At 43.9% G+C, this 23,611-nt stretch overlaps 2 protein-coding genes across 9 annotated transcripts in view; one reads left to right on the top strand and one right to left on the bottom strand.

Annotated features, from left to right (window-relative positions):
* Positions 1–1,588, top strand: part of GRIN3A (glutamate ionotropic receptor NMDA type subunit 3A) — a 73,710-nt gene extending 72,122 nt beyond the window's left edge. Inside the window, exon 9 of the mRNA XM_009473205.2 lies at positions 118–1,588. Within this exon, the coding sequence (XP_009471480.2) occupies positions 118–454 (337 nt within the window). The 3' untranslated portion in view covers positions 455–1,588. The remainder of the gene's footprint in view (positions 1–117) is intronic.
* Positions 1,589–5,097: 3,509 nt separating this feature from the next.
* Positions 5,098–23,254, bottom strand: RNF20 (ring finger protein 20). Of its 8 annotated transcripts, none has more exons than XM_087742634.1 (21): positions 23,115–23,254; positions 20,477–20,539; positions 20,060–20,214; positions 19,769–19,936; positions 19,504–19,651; positions 19,161–19,343; positions 17,807–17,925; positions 16,813–16,959; positions 16,547–16,624; positions 16,126–16,245; positions 14,687–14,866; positions 14,361–14,496; positions 13,574–13,695; positions 12,856–13,253; positions 12,131–12,248; positions 10,420–10,569; positions 9,241–9,453; positions 7,986–8,111; positions 6,767–6,907; positions 6,309–6,410; positions 5,098–6,074 (listed from the first exon to the last, which is right to left on the bottom strand). In XM_087742634.1, exons 3-21 carry the CDS (start codon positions 20,186–20,188, stop codon positions 5,898–5,900), a joined length of 2,955 nt encoding a protein of 984 aa, XP_087598760.1. In that variant the 5' UTR covers positions 20,189–20,214; positions 20,477–20,539; positions 23,115–23,254; the 3' UTR covers positions 5,098–5,897. The 8 variants fall into 8 exon arrangements, with proteins under 8 accessions (XP_087598760.1, XP_087598756.1, XP_087598761.1 ...); XM_087742630.1 differs by having other exon boundaries at positions 20,060–20,230; XM_087742635.1 differs by having other exon boundaries at positions 23,026–23,173.
* Between the last annotated feature and the right edge of the window lie 357 nt (positions 23,255–23,611).

Raw genomic sequence — 23,611 nt, forward strand, 5'->3', positions numbered from 1 at the left:
TCTATGTAATTCATACCAGAAGCATCATATTTTTTGAGTAGGATAGCTCACAGGGGAGGGTTGCGTACACACAAGAGCAGGCACTGATTTCATATTAACCCTTACATCTCTGTTCAGGTCCCATGTCGGGAACAGCCAGCATGCTGTGTGGAATACAGCCAATCTGGGCAACTGTCACCGGAAAAAGTATATCTGCACCAATGAAGGGCAAAATGAGGTGACGATCCGACAGCACCAAGACATCCCCCTGCCCCAGGTGAGGAGAGACACTCCGGCTTCTTTAACGACCAACGGGAAAGCAGAGTCCCTCAATATTGCTAGGACCTCAGTGATGCAAGAGCTTACAGAGCTGGAGAAGCAGATCGAAATCATCAAGCAGGAGCTGCAACTCGCTATGGACAGGAAATCAGAGCTGGAAGAGTATCAGAGGACAAACAGGACTGCAGAGCCCTAGGCCAGCATACCTTGGCCCTTTCCCCTTTTCTTCCTTTCTCCCCTTCCTCTGTAAAATTTGTAACACACTTTTGTAATGCCAGAAAGAGGTGCAAAAATAAAGCAGGCAATATGCTCTTCATGAGAGCAGAATTGCAGCAGCCCACAGCCACTGCCACCCTCCTGAGTCCTCCTCCTTTCATAACAAGTTTCTCATTCTCCTGGCAAACATCAGCCATTCTCAAGGGACTGGAGAAACAAGGAGCAACCGAACAGCAAGAGTTCCTGGTTCCTCCGCTTTACAGTACAGTGAGGTTCCCACTTTTTTAACCCTTTCTGTGCATTAATTCAAAAAAAGGAAAAAAAAAAAAAAAGAAATTTAAACTGCCCACTGGAAGCATGTCCCTTGTTGGTATGTTTTTGTTGTGATATCTATGGGTCTAGTCTCCGTTCATGCTAAGGCTCCTTATGGTTGCCTGATTACACCAGGTGCTGGTTCTGTGTTGGCAATCCCTTCCCTCCTGGCACAGGCTGTGGTTTCACGAGACAAATTCTTGGTGGCAATCCCAGTACACACCATTCCCTCAGCTCTGTCAGCACAAATGCAGATGTGGCTGCTCTGTGACTGTGATAAAGGAATTCACCCAGCTTAAAAATAACTTGGCAAAAAGCAAACGACCACCTCTGTCTGCTTCTGAGCCCAGGTTTGGCTTCCACTCCCACCCAGAGAGAAGCCATGCAAACAGCTGCACCGGCAGATGCGAGGGGATGGGTTCATGGTGGCACAGAGCAACAATGAGGGGAAGGGAGGGGTGGCAGTACTGTAAATCAGGATTGACGGCTGAAGATGAAGTATTTACCCATGTGAAACTACTCCCTTAATATTCTCTGTCTTCAGTTGACAATGAGGTTTTTTCTCACAGCCAAAGTGACATAAAGGGGCTCTGGTCCATGATTTATTCTGACACCACGCTCCCACCAAAGTCAAAGGGAGTCACCAAAGTCCCCCTGTGGACCAGGGCTCACTGTGAAGGAGAATGAGAGTTGTGGTTTCAAAGGCAATGTACTGAGTGGAGTTCCCTCCCCCCTGGATGATGAATAGAGGGGAAAGAAGGGTAAGCTGTTCAGCGTCTGAATAAATACTGCATCAACCCAACTGACTGTGTTATTTAAACAGGATTTCTATGAATTTTTAACCCTACTTCCCAACACATGCCTCATTACAGAGAAAAAGAACATTTGTAACACTGTCAGAATTAACTCCGGTCTCCCAGATATGTCACCAAAGTAATTTTTACCCTCCCTGTATCTCCAGCCACCTGCATGAATGCTGCCAGGGGTGATGTTCTCACCAGGCAGGGTTTAAAGGCTACAGGCAGATCTGAAACTGTATTTTGGGGGTTGAAAAAGACATTCTACCTTTTTACACCTTTAACCTTTGAAAAACACTTGCAAATGAAAAGCTCTGCTAAAAGCTGATAGCAGCAATACCCAGACTAATTAGCCTCATCAAGAGGAGCTCAAATTCTATTCCCTGCTCAGTCCTTGGCCTCTGCTTTTGGGCAGCAAGTGTGTCTGCTTCTTCCAACACAATCAGTAACACAGGAAAGAGTAATTAGGACATAAAACAGGAAAGTGGGATCCAGAGCCCTGCACATAACGTAGGTCTGAAAGACATAGGGTATCCCTTCTTTCCTTGCTCATGACAAGCTAGGTTACTAGGAGCAAGTCACTTTGGTTGCTTTTGTTGCCTTCCCTTGCCCTCCCTCCCTCATTTAGATAATCAGCTTTTTAGGAAGACCTTTTTATTTGTGTAGCATCCAGTACCTTACAACCTTCAACATCATTTGGTTAGAACAGATGAACACTGCTCTTTTCATTATTACGAGACAAACACTAGGAAAGAAATACTTCAGCCCAATTTTATCAGTATGTTTATCAACAGTTTGTTATGTCCTTATCTCTACGTGCATGAGCCCAGGAAAAGATTTTTTTTTTTAAAGTAAAAGTAATTGGAAGTGCTAATGATACCTTCAACAAAAATGTATGTTGTAGTTTAAAGTTCCAATCCAAACACCCAATCTTTCAACAAATCACTCTTCACTTAAAAGCAAAAATTTAAGTGAAAAAAATGTCAACCACCTAATAATTAAGCAAAAATCTGTATTTCTGGTGGGTGCCTTAGGGGCTACTCCCATGGCAAATGCAGAATAGGGATTGCTCCAAATTACTGCAGCACCAACTAGAAGCCTTTTGGGAGAAGATCCAAGTTATTGCTGCCTAACAGAGACACGTTTTGGCATGCTATTTTCTTATTCAACTATTGCTCCAGCCTGATCCCATAGGAGACAGAAAAAAAGATTGCCGTAGCTTCTATGGGATGGGGAGTGTCACACGCATGTCAATGCCTGCAGACTGCATAAGCAGGGAGAGGACTGGCTATGACAAGAAGATGCGCTGGAGACTGTAGATGGTTCTGGCCTGTCCATATTGTTGGGCCTCACATTGAATTCCTGCTGCCTCGGACCAAGGGAAGAACTTAAATTCCTCAAGGATTTAATCTTGACTGGATTCCAGAGAGCCCTGGACACATTTAGCATCATGTAAGGAAGCAAAGCCTGCAAGGGAGAAAGCAAAGGTCATTGCTTACCAGCAGGTCACAGCCAGTGGACTGGGAACGCCACACTATCCTTAGGACTAGCTTAATCTTATGGAAGAGGAGGGCAGGAGATTTACAGGACAGCAGTCAGTTCAAATACTTTTCCAGCTTCAGTTATCACAAGAAGAAAATAACTTCAACTGACAGATTTGAAGAACAACAGATGGGTTCTGGATCAAATAAGAACACAGGCGATGAGTCTCTTACTTGACACAGAGTCACACTACTGACATCAACTGGCCTCAGCTAGTCCTGAGATTCTTACGCCCTGTGCAAGATGGGTGGCAAGAAGGAAAATCAAAGACCAGTTCCAGACTTTGCAGCTTTATTTCAGTCTGATCCATCTGCTATTTTGGATATTAAAAAAAAAAAAAAAACCAAGAAAAAAAACAAAAAACACTCCACTGAAAACCCAACCCAAAAAACCTCACCCCTACCTTTCAGTTCATCATTCCACGTTAATTTATTCCACCCATGATATGCAGTTGTGATGTTTATAGGCTGCTTTGTGATAACAATGCTCTTTCAAAATCCTAGTGATTAGGCATAAAGATTTAAACTGAACTCTTGCAAAACCACTCATATATATATATGTACATACACACATATTATTAGGGCTAGAGAGGCTTTTTCTTTGTTTACACTTAATTACTCTGAATTACTCAGATACTAAATTTAGACAGATTTTTGATAATGAGTACTTGTCACCCCTTCCCTTCTTTCACCCCAAAACACTTCTAGTCTTGACAAACTTTTAATTCTTTCCACTCATTCTGGCAAGTCAAAACAGACCATCTAAAACTTTCACTGTTTCTTCATGTTTGAATTATAAGCCCAGAGAGAAATTTCGTCACTTCCAGAACGAGCTTCAAGGACTTCCTGAGCTTAAACTAAAATATTTTTTTTTTAAATAAGAAATGCTTTTTTCTTGGTGAGGGAGAAAATAGGAGTTTCCAGACCTCATCTGTGAAACAAATCCAGACTGTTTCAAATGTTTGTTTCCTACCATGACCAGACATTGCCAGAAACACAGAAGTTTCAAGCTTGATTTTCAGTAGAAAGGTGATGTGACTTAATGACTGGGAAAGGGCAAAGCAGTTTTGCACCTCTACAAGAACTGTTTAATTCAGATTGTTGTTCACAGCTGTAAAAGGAAGTCTGCTGTTACAGCAAACAAAATCCAGACAATGTTTGTTTATCAAAACTAGGACCAGGGTCACCAACAAGCAACTTCACCTCACAAACTAATTCAGGGAGCAACTTCCAGTGAAAGCAGCGAGGGTTCTGCTTCTACACACGCTCTAAGAGAACTTAAGCCATACCACAAACTCTCAGCATTCCAGCTTCCCCTGGCAAAGATAGGGCCATGTGTTCCTTCTCACTTTTGAGGATTCCTAATAATTTACAATGTTTAATTCATATTTTCTGAATGTTTTCAGAAAGATAAAAATAATAATGCATACTGTAAGACAGTCTGCAATTGGTTGCTTTCACTTTACTATTGTTTCTATCATTTTCTACAGTGAATACATGAAGGTAATAGAAATTTTATGATTCAGGGAAGGTACACAGATGAGACAAACCTCTGACAGTTGCACCTTCCAAGAAAATTAAGTCTACAGGAAAAACACTGTGCTCTATGAAGGAATGTTGTAAATAAATGATGGTGCATTTTGATTTTAGGAGCAGACTTCAAATACAGCCTTGCACTACAGGGAGCATAGAGACTATAACCTATGCCTTTCACAAAATTCCCAGCAGCCATGAAAAAAAGACTGCATAAATAATCCAGCATCTTGGCCCTTCTGTTGTGTCAGGAATAAGGTAGTGAAAATACAGCCAAAAGGACAAAGGTTGTTTTCATTAACCATTTTTTGAAAACAGAGGAAGGAAGAAATTACATCTCTCTACTTTAGAAGCTTAAAGCTTGTGAAAAATGTTTCCAATAACTCGACAAAGGACAGGAGCACAGATAGATACTACCAGAGGCAAGAGAAACAGAGAAATAACCCAGACAACAGCTTTTATTAGATTTTGTGCATTACAAGATTAATCTTTGTGGCAAAGTTGCAACAAAGTAACTCCTACAAATTCTTTCCTGGAAACTAAGGACAATGACAACAATGCCTCAGCCTAGGGGAAGATGTCCACATCAACCAGGATTCATCAGTGGAATGCTATTTTCAAAGATTCTCCAACATCTTATCTTCCTCCTCTTCTGGATACTAAGATGTGCATTTGCTTCTGGGGGTAGGAAGGATGTTTACTAATGCACCAGCCTTCACAGATTCTTGCCCTGACTCAGGAAGATACATGTCTAAGGAGTCACTCCACTGAACTTTACAGATGTACCCATTAATTTGTTATTTGGCCCTTTATCTGGGAAACTATTCACTCTCAGAAACACTACCATACCTTGATGGGATTTAATAATTAACATCCAAAGCAAACTCCTCAAATAAAGGCCTCATTTATCTCTGCTGCACCATAAACAGCTTCCATCCCATCAAGGCAGGACTTCAGTTAGATGTTCCCAACTTGGCAGTGTGAAAGTGATGGATGAGGAATGTCCTCTCAGGCACAAAGAATCCACAAAAACTGAGGGCAAGAATAAAAGAAAAGGGACAAGAAAGGAATCAAGATCCAGAATCTGTTTCTTTCCATACCCTAACCACACACTTCCCAGAAGAGAGACTGCAGATCAGCTGAAGAAGCACTGACTGCCCCAAAGGTGACAATCACAGAAAGTGAGGGAGGCCTTGAGGTCAGCGTAAGCGGCAACTTTCCATCACTCCAGTGGAAAGAATCAACCGATGTAGATCCTATGGAAGTCGTTGGCACCGAAGGCAGCATTGCACTTGGGGCACTTACGCTGCCGGGTGTCATAGCGTGTTTTCACACACTCGAAACAGAAGACATGAAAGCACTTTGTGAGCACAGCATCCTTTTTGCGCATGTTACAGCATGGGCAGGTCAGGCGGGCCTGAAAGACAGAAACATTATAGTGAGGACCCACTGCATTGCACTAGGTATGTTAAAAAATGACTGAAGATGAAGCTCCTTCCATTCCTCATAAGGAGAAGGTGGTTTCTTCAATGCAAGATAGGTCTACAATGCCAGAGTACAGAAAAGAGATGTCAAATACTGAAAAGATGACTATACAGCCTTTTGACTAAAGTAGAGTTAAAGAAGGAAGTTGATAGAGATAGCTACTCACCTTGTAATCCTTGATTTCTTCCATCAATATCTCATCACAGTTGGGAACCATGTCAGGCTTCTTAGTGGTCTCCAGCTTCCTGCGTAATCTAGAAATATCTTCCTGCATAAAAACAAGATACCAAATAAATGTGCAGTATATTCTCTGTTCACAGCTTCTTCAGGAACCAAAGAGAACTAGCACCACCCAGCAGTGCACCTGGCTAAGTCACTCCACCCATACTTTCATCCCTGATAGTCCAACAGATTTATGACGGATTACATTATCATCTGGTGCCACATGTATTGTCAGTTATCAGTAGACAAAACGTGAAAGACCCAAGATCTGATGAAGCTGAAATCAAAGTGAAACTGGACGCCAAAAAAAGTAGTGTAATTGGAACCCACTCCAAGCTCAATGTACAAAGAGACAGACACCAAAGCAGACAGATATCGGAGGACTGTGCATGAGGTATATACCTCAGCCCTTTTGAAGTTGAACATCTCTTTCTCTCTAGTTACTCTGTTTTCCACAATCTCATCCTGGAAGTCATGTAACTTCTTCTGAGCCAGCTCTAGCTGGGTTTTCAGATCATCCGCAAGCTGGGCTGCATCCATGGCCTGAAAGAGAAAACCAGTACAGAAGTAACAAACATGCAAAAAGCGCTCTAGTGATTTCTATTTCCTCTGCCTGGCAATCCAAGACTGCTCACAGAATACTCCTTGGGCTGCTGGAGATCTATTTTTTCAATCTAATTTTGGTACTTCCAAATGGAATAACTGGAATTACTCCCTAAACAGTACTTCAATAGCGTAATATCTTATTGTTAACAAGTTCTAATCATTCTGAACATTCCTCCTCAGTAGAGCCAACCCCGTCACACTACAATGCATGTCACTTAGAAAAACACTAATGACCACACAATTCTCTTCTTGTTCAAGAATTTTCAGCCTTCCACCTTCTACATTTTCTCTACTAAATTGTTTAGAGGCAGTTCTATAGCTGAACTAGACAGAACTGCAAGTTAAGTGTTTATTTTTTAATCATTTTCTCTCTTCACCAGTTCTCCTACTACTTTCTAACTGTCTCTGCACTAATGAATCTATTAGCCAAGTTCCCTCAATACCACAGATTGTGATATTAAACACAAGTGATTGTGTTGAATTCCCCCTCCATCTGCTCTTCACAGTGGTATTTCTGCTTTCCTTTCTGTCTGTTTTCATGTCTTTCTGCATTTCTACTAAAGATTTAACAAAGGCAGCATCAACCATGAGACTTAGTCTTATTTTACTCATAACAGACCTACTTTATTGATCTTTGACATTTGTTGAAGGTCTTAACATTCCCCAGCCATATTTTCCTTTTACTTACCACATCTTTCCTATAAAAGCTTTGACCCCAGTTAACTTCATCTGGCTGCTGCCTTTTCTTTCACAATAGGTTTCCTTTTAAAGGCACCTTACTTCAGCTCCCTACTCAGACTTTCACAGAAACACCTATGATCTGCTTCTCCTTATCAAAGGAAACATCAGTCTTCAATACTTTAATCAGAAGTCTCTTCAGGACTCCTCAGCATTCTGGTCCAAAAATAGGGAATATCAGGTTCTGTAGTACCAACGAGAGCTAGGAGCCTTCTATGCTTCCCACAAGACAACAACTCCATCTTACAATCCAAAAGGAAATCAAGCAATCACTCACCTTGCGTTTGTTCATTTCCAGGGCCTGTGTTCGGAGACCTAGTTCTTTCTCACCTGTTCCAATACTGCTTTGCAGTAAGTGTTCCTTCTCCTCTAGCTTACGTACAACCTGCAGCTGGGCATCCACCTTGGAAAGGGTGAGAGGAAGTACAGAAGGACTGAAATGCATGCTCTGCAGGTCTTCAGAGTTGTGATTAAAGCTGCATGCTAAAACTATCCCTGCCTTCCCATCACCAAGGAGCACCTCTTCAGTTTGCCTTTTTCTCCCTAAACTAGCAGTCTTAAGAGCTGTATCCAGACCTCTCCAGTGAATGCTTTAAAACTTAGCAGTCAAATACTCTCAACAGAAGTGTCTTATTTTTTGGAAGGTGGCTTAGAGAATTACTGCAAGGCAGTGAACAGTTCTACCTTGGTTCCAAGGATGGCAGACTATATATGTAGAAGTACCATTATGACAGGAAAATTACTTCCTGCTTTCCTTCCCCCTCCTGCTCTCCATAGCAATGAACCTGTAGGACATTCTATGCTCATACAACAGTCTCTGTTTCTTACTAAGATGGGTCCCTTTGAAGTCTGATGCACCATACCTAGGTTGATTAGGGGAACATTCCCTCCTGTACTGATTTTGGCAGGGATACAGTTAATTCTTTTCATAGCAGCTCATATGGTGCTGTATTTTGGATCTGGGACCAAAACAGCGTCAATAACACACTACTGTTTTAGCTATTGCTGAACAGCACTTACTAAGCATCAAGACCTTCTGTGTCTCATGCTGCCCACCAGCAAGTGGGTTGAGGGTGCACAAGAAGCTGGGATGGGACACAGTTGGGACAGCTGACCCCAACTAACCGAAAAGACATTCCATACCATATGACACTGTGCTCAGCAGTAAAAGCTAGTCGAAAGGATGAAGCAGGGGGATGTTTAGAGTTATGGTGTTTGTCTTCCCAAGTAACAATTACGCGTGATGGAGCCCTGCTTTCCTGGAAATGGCTGAACACCTGCCTGCCACGGGAAGTAGTGAATGAATTCCTTTTTTTGCTTTGCTTGTGCGCACAGCTTTCCTTTAACTCTTGAACTGTCTTTATCTCAACCCACCAGTTTTCTTGCTTTTGCCCTTTTGATTCTCTCCCCCATTCCACTGTGGGGAAGCAAGCAAGCAGCTGCGTGGAGCTTAGCTGCCTACCAGAGTTAACCCACAACACCTCCACCTTCCTCCATCAGTTCTGTTGTCCTCTCTCTTTCTCCCAGGTTACCTGTGTCTTCAGTGTCAAAACTTGGTCAGCCAGCTCCTCCTTCTCCTCTTTCAGCAGCTTGTGGATCTGGTTGGACTTGATGCGTTCTGACATCAGCTTGAAGTTGGCATCATCCTTCTCCCGCAGCTGCTGCATCAGGCGGATATTCTGCTCCTGCATGTCTTCAAAGGCCTGGCCTGTGACATCCATTTCTGACAGCAGGGCCTCCTCCTCCTGCAAAAGAATCACAGGCTCTGGCAAAACTGTCTCCTGTACCCCCTACAATGACCCTGAACATTTTACTCAGAGACACCAAACCTAACACAGATGAAGGAAGATGTCTCAGTATCAAAGAACAGTTTCTTCCCAGCAACCAGAAAAAAGTGCTCCCTAGAAGTCTGCACCACAGCAGAGAAGCCCTGAATTAGAAGGTGTAGAAAAGAGATGGTCATCTCCACGAGCATTCACAGACTGTGGCTTGTCTGCTAGCAAAATCAGCTGTGACACAGTCACTGCCAGAGCTGGGCAGAAACCAACTCCCAACTTCAGGCAGCTAGCTGCATAGCTGTCATATACGCTAGGGCAAGAATTCTACACGTGGACAACTCAACAGCTTCCAACCAACAGGCTGCCAAGCCCCGTAAACTCACTTAGGCCACTTCAGTGTTAAAGGAGTAAATGACAAGATAGAACAGTTCTGTACTACAAGGAAAAGAATCTGAATTGTGAAAAAAGTACATGCCAAGTCACTGGCTTGCCTCTCCCCAACTGAGGTGGTCCTGCTCTCTTATCATTAGATTAAGCCCTTTTTTGTGGAAGAAGGTATGTCACGGTACCATGCACATGTATTAATTACATGAACTGATAATACTTTTAAAAAGAAATTGTAACATCCTCCCCTAAAGGCTGATACAGCCATCTCTCCTCTGTGCTCTCCACCTAGGCCACAAATAATTAAACATTCCACACCACCCCCTGCCATGAGCTTTGTGACACTCTGATGTTATGGGGTTTTTTTGATTATTGTTTTTTTTTTGGCTGGTTGGCTTTTTCCCCTTCAATAAACAGCGACAAAACTCGCATCTCTGGCACATGCAGAGACAGAAATTCCTTCTCTCAGGTAATCTTCCTGGCTGTAACCTGAAGGCAGTTCTTTCCCAGGTGCTCCAGCCAAGACAGAACTCATCAGAAACTTCTCACCTGCTTAGCCATGGCTAGTTTCTTCTGTAAATACTCAATTTGTTCCTCCACTGCTCGGATCTTGCGGAGGGCATCCTCATCAGCCATCTTTTTACTCTCCTTTTTCTCCTTGTCTTCCAGTTCTTTCACCCTCTGCCTCAGTTCTTCCAACTACAGCATGGACAAAACAGAAACAACACTAAACTCAAGAATGTGGCCTGAACATTGTTAAACAGCTTATTTTCCCCACAATTCTCTGAAACATTGCAGAAACTCCCTTCAAAGCATCGGGGGGGAGGGGGGAGGAATCTCATCTCAACAGGACAGTGTTCATCCACTAGGAGATGGACCATTTAGACAGGCTGTAAGCCCAAGATCTTGATTTCAAAACCTTTGAAAATTCCATAGTATCTTTTATCAGAGTAGGAACATTAGTCTCTTTTAGTTGTATATGTAAGGGTATGTGGACAAAGAGCATCTGCTCCTTTAAGGGCATCTGGTCAAGGACCTTTATCAATACAAAGAGGGACAATAAGAAAACGAAGCAGCCATAAACAAAACACACAGAGACATAAACCTGACAGACAAATTGCAAGGGAGGCAGTGATGAGACCCAAACCTGGTCAGTCACACTAATTGATGAAAGCATGTGAGAATGTGAGAATGTTTATTCCAGCAAGGTTATCTGACTGTGGAGCCTGTTGACTGGGAAACTAAGGCGGGGTGGGGAGGGTGAGGAAGGAGGAAACCAGAAACAAAATACATAGAGACACAGACCTGACAAAACAAACATGGAGACAAAACCAAGAAATAAACCTCCCCAGTCACAATAGCTGATAGGCTACCAAGAAACTACAGGCACCACTTCCAGGAAGATCAACCTGGACTTTGCAACTGATAAAGACTGTAAACCAGGGGTGGATCCTGGACTGGGAGGGCCGTGGGAATAGAGCTGTACAAACCCAGGAGGGACATGCAGGGGAAGGGAGAGCAAGGATGAACAAATTGGGGTTAGACAGAGAAGGGAATCACGTGTAGGAGCCAGTCACATGTAAAATTAGGGCAGTCAGTACACACTTGGCGAGCTCAGCCCTGTGCATGATCATTGCAGCCTGTCCTATATTCCTGTATCTTCTTATTAAATATTTTCTTAACTATCTCTGTGTAATCTAACTCTCTACCCCATGTGTATCTGTGCTGCATGGAATAAGTCCTAGCTACAGGGGCCATGCTGGTACTTGAGGGATCTGCAAATGTGCGTGTGGTTGTGAACATAAAGATTGTTGTGCATGTGCCTGCACTAGTGACATTCTATCTCTACCGCCTGAAGAGGAGGAAGGGGACTTGTCTGTCTATGCTTATGAGTCCTGTATGTACATGCTGCTGAAGGCAGCACCTTGTCTGTGCCAGCCTGACTGGCCGTGTCAGTGTCCTCTGTGTGTGTATGTCTCTGGGACATGTGCTCAGCTTTGCTACCAGCTGAATCTCCAACTGATAATGCCGGAGCCATGTCCCTCAGCCTGGGCAAAGGGATCATCCTTTCCCAGAGGAGGACATCCCAAAATCTCCCTGTTCATCTCCAGACCATTCCAATCTCTCTTTTAAGTGACAAAGATGAGAAGAGGAACAATCTCCAGCTTTGAAGACAAAAACAACACAATTCAGGTGTAAGGCATCCAAAAAGAAGTAAGTAACACGCTAAATAGAAAAAGGGAAGAGAAATGAGATTTACCTCAGCTTTTGCCTTCTTCTCAGCTGCCATCAGCTGCACTTTGTCTCTCTGCTCTTTGGGGGCAGAGCGGTACATATCTAGCAACAGCTTCATCTCCTTCTGGCTCTCCTGTGCCTTCCTGGAGACAGGGAAATAGACAACGGTGAGAACACAGCAGGAAAGCTATGCCATTACATATCCAGCATGAGAGTCAGAGCAATATTCTCTCCATCTCCCACATGGTATGCATATGGAGTCATCCGTGGCTCATCTTACCCTGGTAGCATAAAATAGCCAAGGAGTACAGGCTGGCAGCTGAAAAGAAACATGTTCAGGCACATGGGTTGAAAAGCCAAGAGAAGTGTGGTGGAGAGGAAACATGTACCCTAACAGTAAGCAACAAACTATCCATCTCTGCTTTGGTACTGATCCAAGACAGGGAAGACTACTGTGCCCTTTATTAATAGCCTGCTGCTGTAAGGCTTTACACAATTGTTATGACAGCAACAAATAAAGATTACTTGATCCACACCGTGAAGTACCTGGTTTGGAAATTCCTGCTTTAGGCTGCCACTGGAGAAATGTTACTGCATTGTCCAAATCACAATCAGATATAGAGGGTGCCAGAAACCTCTCACTTTACTTCAGTGAAGCTAATCTCATAAGAGCAAGCTACAAGTCATCTCACACAAACACCCCAGTTTGGGCACTACTCAAGTAGGAAAGGGAGGGACAACTACTCTTACTTGAGTTCAGCCTTCAGTTGCTTGATCACTTCAGCCTCCTTCTTTCTTCCATCTTCATGCTTCCCTTTCTCTTTCTCTTTGGACTCTCTCTCCTTCTCAGATTCCTTCTGCTTCTGCTTTTCCCGCTCTCGTTCCTTTTCCTTTTCTTTCTCTTTCTCTCGCTCTCTCTCTTTCTCTTTTTCCTTCTCTCGTTCCCTCTCCCTCTCCCGTCTCTCTCGCTCCCGTTCCTCTTCATCTCGCCTGGCCTTCATTTCATTAATATCTTCAGAAGCAGCCTTGGGGACAGACACTTGGGCAGAAGGATCATCAGGTTCCTGCTTGATCTCTGGAGGTTCCTCCTTTGTGTCTTCAGTGCTGGACTGGGACTGTAAGAGAGCACTACCACTGCGAGAGCGGATCTGTTGTGGCACAGCAAGAAAGAAAACACAAGAAGAAAACAAACCATTAAGTTCTTAGCCAGAATTTCCCCCTTCCCTTGTCTTCTCAGATCCATGCTTGCATGCCCCCTCCATAATTGCTACTTTCATGGACCACTATACAGCTACAAAGGAAGACCACTGATTTGGTAAGTGGAAGCAGTAGAGTGTAGAGCTCCATCAAAAATTACATTGTATTCTGCATGCCTTATCAGAAAGGCTGATATTGCAGGTAAGGGTGACAGCATTCCCGGTTCTCCTAAGCACTTTCTGCTCTTTTCTGGCATTTCCTATTCTGATACCTTGCTCAAGTCAGATTGGGCCTCCCTCAGTTTGCGCTTGTATCTTAACACCTCTCCCTTCAGCTGGTGGTTGTGATTTTGGAGGCTGCTGATGAGATGACGCATCTCCCGATTAATTGGGCCTACAAAAACAGAAACACAACTGTAACAGACCATACTTTTGCCAACCTTCTGCGAGGACTTTAATGGAGATGGAGTACAAGCTAAGTGACAATGACAAAGAACCAAATTAAGACTATTAACATTCTGCCACACAACAGAGCAACACAACACATTTGCAGAAAAGTCATGCAACTAAGTCCTTGCAAATTCCCAGTCCTAATTTTCCCTTAACATTACCTTTCTCCCCATGTTCCTAAGGGAAATGTGTCATGCTACAAAAAATCCCTATGATTTAAATGCTACTTTAGAAGCAACTTCTTTATTTCCTTTGATGAAATTTGAAAGTTACTGGTTTCCTATCCAGGCTGTCATTCCAGACTTCTAAATGAATCCCCCCCCAAAAGTAATTTTTAATAACGCAAAATACTCCGTCATAAACCAAATTATTAGCAAAATGTATGTATGTTGCAGCATCTAAAAGGAAGTCAGATAACATGGAACTGGCCTCCCATAAAACATGTGAAAAGCTTTGGTTTTTGAGACAGAGAACCTGCTAGAACAAGTATTTTACAATAACAGACAAAGAATCAAACCAGGTGTTTTACTGCAATGCAGCCTCTACTAGGCGTTGAGGGGGGGAAGGTGTTGTTTGTATGTTTTTAAGCACAGCAGAAAAACTCCATACCTGCTTGCTCATTGGCAGCAAGTGTCTGTTCAAACTCTATCCTCAACATTTCATATTCTTTGCGGACTTGTGCTAGGGTGTCCTCCAGCTGAATCACCTCTGTACGTAGTTTCTTGTGAAGGCTGACCTCGTCCCTCTGAGGAGTAAGAAGGGGACAGAACTTGGTACTGTGACCCTGGAGTATCTCACCTCATCAACATGAGTTACCAGAACAGATTAATTATTTCCAGGAAGATAAATTTCCCTGGCATTCCCAGAGCCACCCAGACCCAGCAGCGATGGTCAATAAGATGACAATATTCCCTAGTCTCATGGAGACATGCTACCTCGATTAGTTCCACCTGGCGCTGGTGTGTGGTGCGCGTGCCGTGAAGCAGAGTGCGGGCCTCATCAAGATGCGCCTTCAGCTGGAGACTCTCATTATACAAAACAGAAAACTGGGACTGCATGCAGCGATATTCTGGGGTCTCCTTCACAGCCTCTTCCACTGCTCGTCGCAGCTCAACCTAGTCAGGACACAACAAGAAAATGCCACTGAAAGAAAAATTATCTCCTTGTCTTTGGTATCTATTTTGCAAGGTAGGAGAACAGTGAATCATGCTACCACAAGCAAAGACAAAAGTAGGACTTTAATAGCATTGCTGTGAAGCAGATGCAAGTGATATGATTCAGTATCAGTTTAAAAAGCCTGTGCTTTCTCTGTATGCACTAGCCTGTTTCTCTTGCACAGTCACATGACAAGAGTTTTGGATTCTCAGGTTCTGCAATAGTTTCTCTCAAACATATTAACTTCAAAAACATGACACACCTTTCCAATGGATTTACTGTGAAACTATAGTCACCTAAATCAATAAAGATGGACACACAGAAAAGTATGATAGAAAACTAGAGAACATACATGTGCATGTAGACATTATGATAGCTTTCTACCAATAAGAGACATAATGATTGAAAGGAAGAGAAATGAAAGAAAGCAGAAGTACAGAATCTGAATTTTCCTTACAAAAAAAAGTTAGCAAATGATTGTGACTACCAGCAGTGAAACAGACACATATATACACACATACAGCTTAACACTAATTAAGAGAAAAAGAAAGTTGTAAGCCAAATGGTGTTTCTCTCAAAATAAACTCCTGTGGATAAACAGAATTTAGACGTGCCTCAAGACAAGTTTCTGGAATCTCATCTCTGAAACTTAGGTTATCAGCTCAGATATTTCTTATAACAGGCTAACAGATCACTAAGATAAAATTTAGATTATTCTTTGTATCATAATTATCTACTAGAGAGTCACAGCTTTTTGTATTACCACCTTTAAGACGTAAGAAACTCATATGCTGTTTCCTATCTATCCGTTCTACCACACTGTAGCTCTCCTACACAAGTTCGCCAATTTTTTCAGTTCTCTGTGTCCACTTGCACAGGGTAGAGGGAAGGTGGAAGAGGGGTCAATACTTGTAAAGAGGTGCAATTAATTTTAACTAGACATCATTGAAATGTACTGAATAGATCAGAATGGAAAACAGGAAATAAGAAACCACTACAATTTCCAATGATGACCACATGGTGTCACCAATGCACTGAACTGCAAGTCTAAGTCACACAAACATGCTAAATTTTATCTTGTACAAAACACAACCCAGATAAAGAGCAAGCACAGAATAGAATAGTATTAATGAGGTTTTCGGGAGACATGGTACAGCAAGACAGAGGGCAACCAACCACACAGAACACCTTCATCCTCAAACAGGTACAGATGTCTCACCTTGAGTTTTTCATTCTGTGTTGTTACTTCCTCAAGATCCTGACGTAGTTCCTCCAACTCATTGAGGCGATTCCCAGCAAGCTCTTTATTCTCTTCCAGCTCTGCATTCATCTCCTCAAACTGGTGGGGATAAACTGCTTGTAAATCCTACTGTTAATGTATCTACCGAGGGTACTAATTAAGTAACTGTTTATACAGTAACAGAAATTACAGACTGAACAGTCAGGTAACATTACCAAGTAAGATAGAGTCTACTTCCATCAGGTCTTTTTCGTAAGTAGGAAAAACTTGTACACAGACAAAACGGCTTGCTCAAAGCCACCAGATTTGTGGCAAAGGAGGTATCTAAATCTGTGGCCCTACGCACAAGCTCTCCTTACTTTACTCTTCCCCTTGCCCACAACCAAGCCTCTGACATTACCTTGCGGGCATTAATGGTGATTGTGCCCCCATAGAGGCTGCTCCCAGCTCCATATACCTTGTAGCCTTTGGAATTTACCTACAAAAAAGGCAACAGATTTCATCAATACCCAATTAAATGCCAAGACCATTGATACAGCATATTCAAGACCAAAGATGGCACACTACAGAGTCTCACTTCTCACAGCAAAGTGCCATAAGATGATGTCACACATCTCAAAACTATGCCCATTTCTCTGGTTTCCTGGCAAAGAGGATGGTGCTTACTCGTTCCAGAACATCTGCTAAGTGCCGGTTGAGCCTCTGCTCCCTCTTGCGTATCTTGTCAATATCCCACTGAAGGTCATCAATCATAGTCTCCAGAACAGACACCCGAGATTCTGCTGTCTCCACTCTCTCTTGCAGCTTGGAGAACTGCAATCAAAAGAGTGTTTCAGCCAGCATATTGAATAGAATCAACATTTTCTGAGACTGCTCAGAATTAATTTTTCTCTTATTCATCATACCCTGGATTCATGTGCTTTCCACCCATCTTTTGCTGTGGCAACAGACTACTCAATGAACTGTCCTGAATTTTACACTGGCTGAACCCCAACACAGTAATGAAAGCAAGACAAAACTGAAAATGGAGAAAGAGCAAGAAGCTGGTAATACCTGGCAGAGTACAGAGACAGCCACCTCAGCTTATTCAAAGGCATTGTTTTTTTTAATCTTTTCAATCCATATGTTCATCTACTCTACAGACCACTGAAGTGCTTGGTGGTCTAACACTGAGCAAGGCCAGCGTTAACACAGCTTTTAAAAGGAACTGAAACCTCCAAAACAAATACTGTCAATAATGTGAATTCCCTAATGACGGGTATCATCTTGTAATTAATGTTGTTACACTTTCATACATGACCCAAAGAAACCAAGGAATTTGAAACGACAAGTGTCTCAGATGTTTACACAACCACCTTAGCATCACCTTACCACTTCCTCTGCTCTGTTTCCTTTTCAAACTAAATCCATTCAACTCACTGGTTTGGTGATACTCTTCATTCAGTGACGTAACATGCAAATGAACCCGAATTACACAGAAAACCTATGTACAGTTCTCCACAACAACAAGCCTTTCCATAACCTTTTTTCAGAAGGCAACTTTCAAACCGTGTTGCTCCTGTCCCTCTCCAAGGCAATAACCTGCTTTCCAAACTATGGTAAACAGAAATTATTCTAAGCAGGACGCCAAAGCAGGTTTCTTTCTCTCTCCTTTTTATACCTCCTGGGACATGATTCGGTGCTTCTCCTGAAGAACATCAGCCAGCTCTTGCAGCCGTCCGTTTTCATGTGAGAGGTAGGTATTAAGCTCCAGGACTGCTTCTTCCATCAATGAAATATCTGAAAGATGCACAAAGAGAAGGAAATTAACAGAAATCAAGGAAGACTGTTTTTAATTCTTAAACAGCAAAGAGAAAAAAAGAAAACAGAAAAGGGAATTTCTGGTTTTAATTTCTGCTTACTGTATCTCTCCAGCAGATGGTTCCTGAGGGTCTGATCTCAAGTCACACAGAGCTTTGACTTGCATTCACTAAGCAAAAGGCTGTGAAGTTTAACATACTACACATTTCTGACTGTCAGTTACCATCCCTTAATGTCAGAGATCATTCCAACTGTGTCAGTATCAGCAACACAGAACATGCCCTTGTAACCCAGTGACACCCTAACGCAGATAAAATTCATGCGTAAACCTGCTACAACAGGTGGCTTGAGCCAACATACCAGATGACAATTACAGCAACTGAGTACAGGCTCACATTGCACTAATGCCAATGCTACTACAGAGTTTAAGACTGCCAACTAAGGACAGTAATGCGTTACCACACGAATGCTACACTTGCCAAAGCTCCCTGATCAGAGCATATAGAACACTCTGGACAGAAGGCAAACCAAGGATGAGTTAATATTCCATATAAATTTTCATTCAAAATATTAAAATTCTAACCTTAACCTAATGAAGTTTTTCAGAGTCATCTGAGTGTAAATTGAATTTGCTGCATTAATTTTCAGAAGCTAGTCATTTGGCTTTCTTTTGCAGAAGTCTGCTTTGTGTTCAAAACTGACAGCTATAATAGGCATACCAAGACATTAGATGGCTACCATTTTGCTCAAAACTCAGAGAAGCTGGTTATTCCTACACCTTTTACTAAACTGCAAGTGAGAAGGAGTCCAACATCAGTTTGCAATACTGATTTCATTTCCTTCACTTGTAAGCATGAAGCCTTTTACACACTGGCTGAGCACAGCTGAGTGATAGGGTTCCACTGCAATCTGTAACTTCTCAGGTGCATGAACACACTACTGGCAGCAACAAGCTTTTCCTTAGACCAACACACTGGGCAGAGTTCTCAGCATTCAAATTTAGAGGCAGTTATAATACACTTCTAGTATATAGTCCTAGTCTTTACTAGAGGTTTTGCTTATTGAGAGCTTGGAAAGCTAAGCAAATTTATTTTGGAAAATAAATAAGCATGAGAAGGACTAGGCCTTAATGCTTACAATGCAAAATCATGTCTAAGCTGGGGGTATATTAAGATTCTTGAGTAACACCCAGGGATCAGCCACCTTGGTCATACCTCCACTATTCAGCTTGTGGGACAGCACATCTACTTTCTCCTGCAGCTTGTCATACATCGTCACAATCTGGGCAACGGCACGGCGGGAGGACTCTACACGCTCCTGCAGCTGAGATTCTATCTCCTCACTGGTGCTGCTGGCTAGCGTGGCTAGGAAGGAGAATGCTGGCTCCAGTCCTTCACCTGGGAACAGAAAGAAGTGCGAAAAAGTAAATGTGCTCCTGCAGGCAACACATTGCTAGTCTTCACAATCAGAGAGCCTCTGTCACCCTTTAGAAGGGGACATCAACATTGTCCACAGCTGAAATCCATCTTTTCCACTGTCCCCAGCCAGGTGCCTCACCTCGTTCCCTCTCATCTTTGCGCTCCTGATTACTGTCTGAGTCTGGTTCAGGTTCTGGTACCACCAGCGCTTTTCTTTCAGACAAAAGGTCTCCAAGACCTTGGTCCAGGTCGAAGCGTTTAAGGATGATGCGGATATTTTCATCAAACTGAACGATGGGACAGGGAAGACAAGACAAAGAATGAATGTGAATAGAAGGAGTGCAATGGAACAGAACAAAAGACAAGAGAACAGTGTATATAAAATAACAAAGCGTGTTACTAACCTGATTCCAGTATCGATTGATAATCAGCAGAGAGGCATCATCAGTGGCCTGCCGACGCTCCAGCTTCTCAATGTGCTCCCGTAGCTCATCTTCAATGGCTTGCCGCTGGTCCAGCATCTCTGCTAGTTTCCGGTTCTTCGTCTGTAGGGTCCGGATGTCCATCTCCTCCTGCGCAGAGGCACAAGTCAGGGCACAGGGCACACGAGCCAGATCACTGGGCTCATACAGAAGGCAGAAAGATATTTTTATTTCCAGATGAAAAAAAAAGCAAGGTGTGCAAGGAAGACACACCGTTGAAGAAACGCCACCAAGCTTAATGGTCTCCACTGTGGTCCCTGAATCTTCAACCCCCGCCTTCTTCTCTGGAGGTGCAGAAGGGCCAGGCTCTCCAGCCGTCCGTTTATTGCCAATTCCAGACATGGTGGCCGAAGCATATAGACTCCCGCCTTCTCAAAGTTCCTCCTGAACATTAAAGAACACTACTGAAAAAAAAACGGCAAACACACACCCACACAATCAACTCAATTTACGATTTTTAACATACTGATATGTCATGGTAATAAGCTGCCCAACACAGTACAGACCACATAACTCAAAGTTTTGGAAAACTAGTTCTGCCACTAGATTAGCACTAGATTAGCACTGCAAACAGCAAGTTGATGGGAAAAAAATCCACTGCTCTGTCATGTTAAGATGGAAGCACTGTACCTTATCACGCTCTTTGGAAAAAAATCTTCATGCAGGTTCAGCCTCTGCTTTTTTTATCTCTCTCTGTATTAACAAAAATGATCTGGGTTAGACTTTAATAGGCAATGAGGACTGCGTATATGTGGCACCAGTTCACTTCATACCAACCAAATTGTTCTTATTCTATCAACATTCAAAGTCAGTTAAAGCTGAGGGCAGCAACACCTTGAAGATGAGCCCTGTAAGCGCTTACATAGAGATCTTACAAACCCAATGGAACCAAACAACAATTCTGAGCCAAGGTTTGTAAAGACCCTTTTGAAGAGTTTTCCTGTGTATCAGAAGAGTCACAGACATGTTTGAAGAGTATTTATCCCCAAGTCAATGCAATCTGAAAAGCTCTTGACTACTAGTTAGAGAATCACAAAATAGTTGAGGCTGCAAGCGATCTCTGCAGATCATCTGCTCAGTGTTCCTGAATAAAGCAGGGTCAGCCAGTGCAGGTTGCCAAGGGCCTTGTCCAGTCAGCTTTCAAGTATCTCCAGAGATAGAAACTCTGCAATGACTCTGGGCAACCTATGCCAGCACTTGATGATCCGCAGCATTAAAATAGTTTTTTCTTATGTTTGAACAGTATTTCTTGCAGTTCCCTAAAATATTATTTAGCAAAATAACAAATATCTACTTAAAGGGTTTCCAAAACAAATATAGCAGCCAGTGATGGAAAACAAAACCGATTAGATCTTCACTAGATACAAGCAGCATTCTTCTCCCATATTCACTGATGCTGTGCCAACTCAATTCACAGATCTCTACCTCTGAACTAAATGAAACCCAGAAGAAAATTAAATGCAGACCATACAAGTAAGATTTGTATTGTTCCATTTAAATCCATAATGGCATTTACAGTTAAACTAAGGGTTACAAACTGAACCTGCCAGTTCTTACGTATTTGCTTTACTTGAGCAGTTCTCCTGAAAGTAATAAGGCTACTGTATTTTTAATATTAAGCTGGTACACTGCTTTGCCAAATCTTATCATTTAACAAGCATTTTAGCTTGGCACTGCCCTTCACCATACGCAAAATAATATAAAAATTACTTCTAAATGAGTTACTGAAACAGCAAATATAGTGTTCCTGTAACCTGCCTTTTAACATAAGTATTAAGTACATCTCAAAATTTAAAAATAAACAAAGACAACTTCCACAACTTAACCGTTTTCCTCCTTTTAGCAACAGAATTCAGCAGGCATCGATTTTAGCTACAATGACTAGGCCACTGGAGGGGATGGGGGAAACAGCTGTCACTAAAAACATCTGCTATCTGTCAGTCCAGTGAGCCACCAGTGACTATTGCCTTTCACATTTTTTGTCCACGGACAAACCATTTCTTCCATTGCCTCCCAACACCATCCCTCCCAGCTCTAGCTCCCCCTCTCCCACTACTCACTTCCTCACATACTGTACCCTAGGACCTGGCCCACTAAGTTTTCATGACCACAGACCCTCTCTTTCCTTTAGGAACTCAACCTTACCCTCAGCGCCAGGCTATGCACAGTCTGCTCTCCCCAGACAGATCACACTGACTTATCAAAGATTGACTGTCCTCCCCTACTAGGGACTCAGCTTCGTCTTAATCCCCCTCTTATGGTTAAAAGCCTCTTACACACAGACCAAAATACACCTCCACTGGGCACCCCCCACACCTACCACTGGCCAAAAGTCATCTACGCTGGCCACCATCAATCACCTGCAGATAGCAAACTTCCCCAGGCCCAACACTTAGCCACTTATCTACAACCCACACCCACCAGCCGCGTCTGGGCCCTTTCACACACATACACTCGTGGCACCTTTCAGAGCTCCCCATTCAGCTTCCTACACACACCAGCCACCCTCCACACTTTAATTTTTTGTTCATATAATCCACAGCCCTTTGGAGCTCCCCAAAAACCTGTCCCAGCCACCCATTAAAATCCCAGAGATTTCCCCCAGAGACGCCACCCCACATAGGGTACATAAAGCTCCGCATCGCCCACCAGAGACTCCTCTCCATGCAGAGCAAGAAACCCACTGCAAACCCCCACTGACTCCCCAGGCACACGTAGGGAGCAACTTCACCCGCAAGCACCCAGCGACGTGCTCCCGTCTCCCACGCCCAGCGGGGGACCCCACGCTCTGCCACCGACCCCACGCACACCCGGGAGCCTCCCGCACCACCGACCACCACCACCGCCCACAGCTGGACAGCCCTGCTGCGCACCTCCGGGCACTCCAGCGCTGCTCCCGGGCACCGAGAGCCCCGCACCCCTCGCTGCCTCGCCCGTATCTCCAGGCAGCCCCACACCGACCACCGCTCGCCACGACAGCCCCACACGTACTGTCCCTTAGGCCCATCCCTTTCTTCGCGGGTGTACAGTGCCTCCGCCCCGGATCCCCCGCTTCCCCCGCACCCCCACCTCCCGGCCCGGCCCTCCCCAAGCACCTGGCCCGGCCCGGCCGCCCCACAGACCCCCATACGCGCCCCAAAACCAGCCGCTGCCTCGGCCGCCGCCTTCCTCCGACCCACCGGAAGCCACGGCCGCCGGCGGCGGTCCAATCCCATTTGTGGCTGAGCAGACGGCGGCCGCCCCTTTCCGGCGGCCATTTCGCCCTCACCCGTCATGGACGCTCCTCGGCCTGCCGCTTGCCCTCGCTCGACATGGCCGCCGTTGCCATGGTGCCGCTGAGGTGCCTGACGCCAGCGCCCCTACCCGCACCAGAGATGGGTGCCACCGCCCAGGTGGCCGCGGGAGGCGGTGCCGCCTCGCCACAAGCTCTTCCGGGCGCCGGGAGGAGGCCGTGGGCTGGGCCTCCCGCCAGCGGCGGGCACCGGCGGAGGCGTCGCCTAATGGCGGCAGCCCCGTCCCCCGAAGGGGGTGTCCTCCACCGATACCCGCCCGCCGCCCGTGTTCCCGCGCCGTTCTCCGTGGGTGGGTGTAAAGTGTATGTAAACTTTTGTAATGCAGGTAACATTTACATATGTAAAATACATAAAAATACATACCCCGTGCAGGCCTAGCTCCAGCTAAGACTGAAGTAATATTTTAGATAATCCACGTTTAAAGTAAAATTTTAATACTTAGGCTTAATATCTTCATCTCTGCCCATCTTTG

This window comes from Nipponia nippon, unplaced genomic scaffold (genome assembly GCF_047370975.1).
Source record: "Nipponia nippon isolate SJK-2023a ecotype South Korea unplaced genomic scaffold, ASM4737097v1 scaffold_8, whole genome shotgun sequence".
Lineage (NCBI taxonomy): Eukaryota > Metazoa > Chordata > Aves > Pelecaniformes > Threskiornithidae > Nipponia > Nipponia nippon.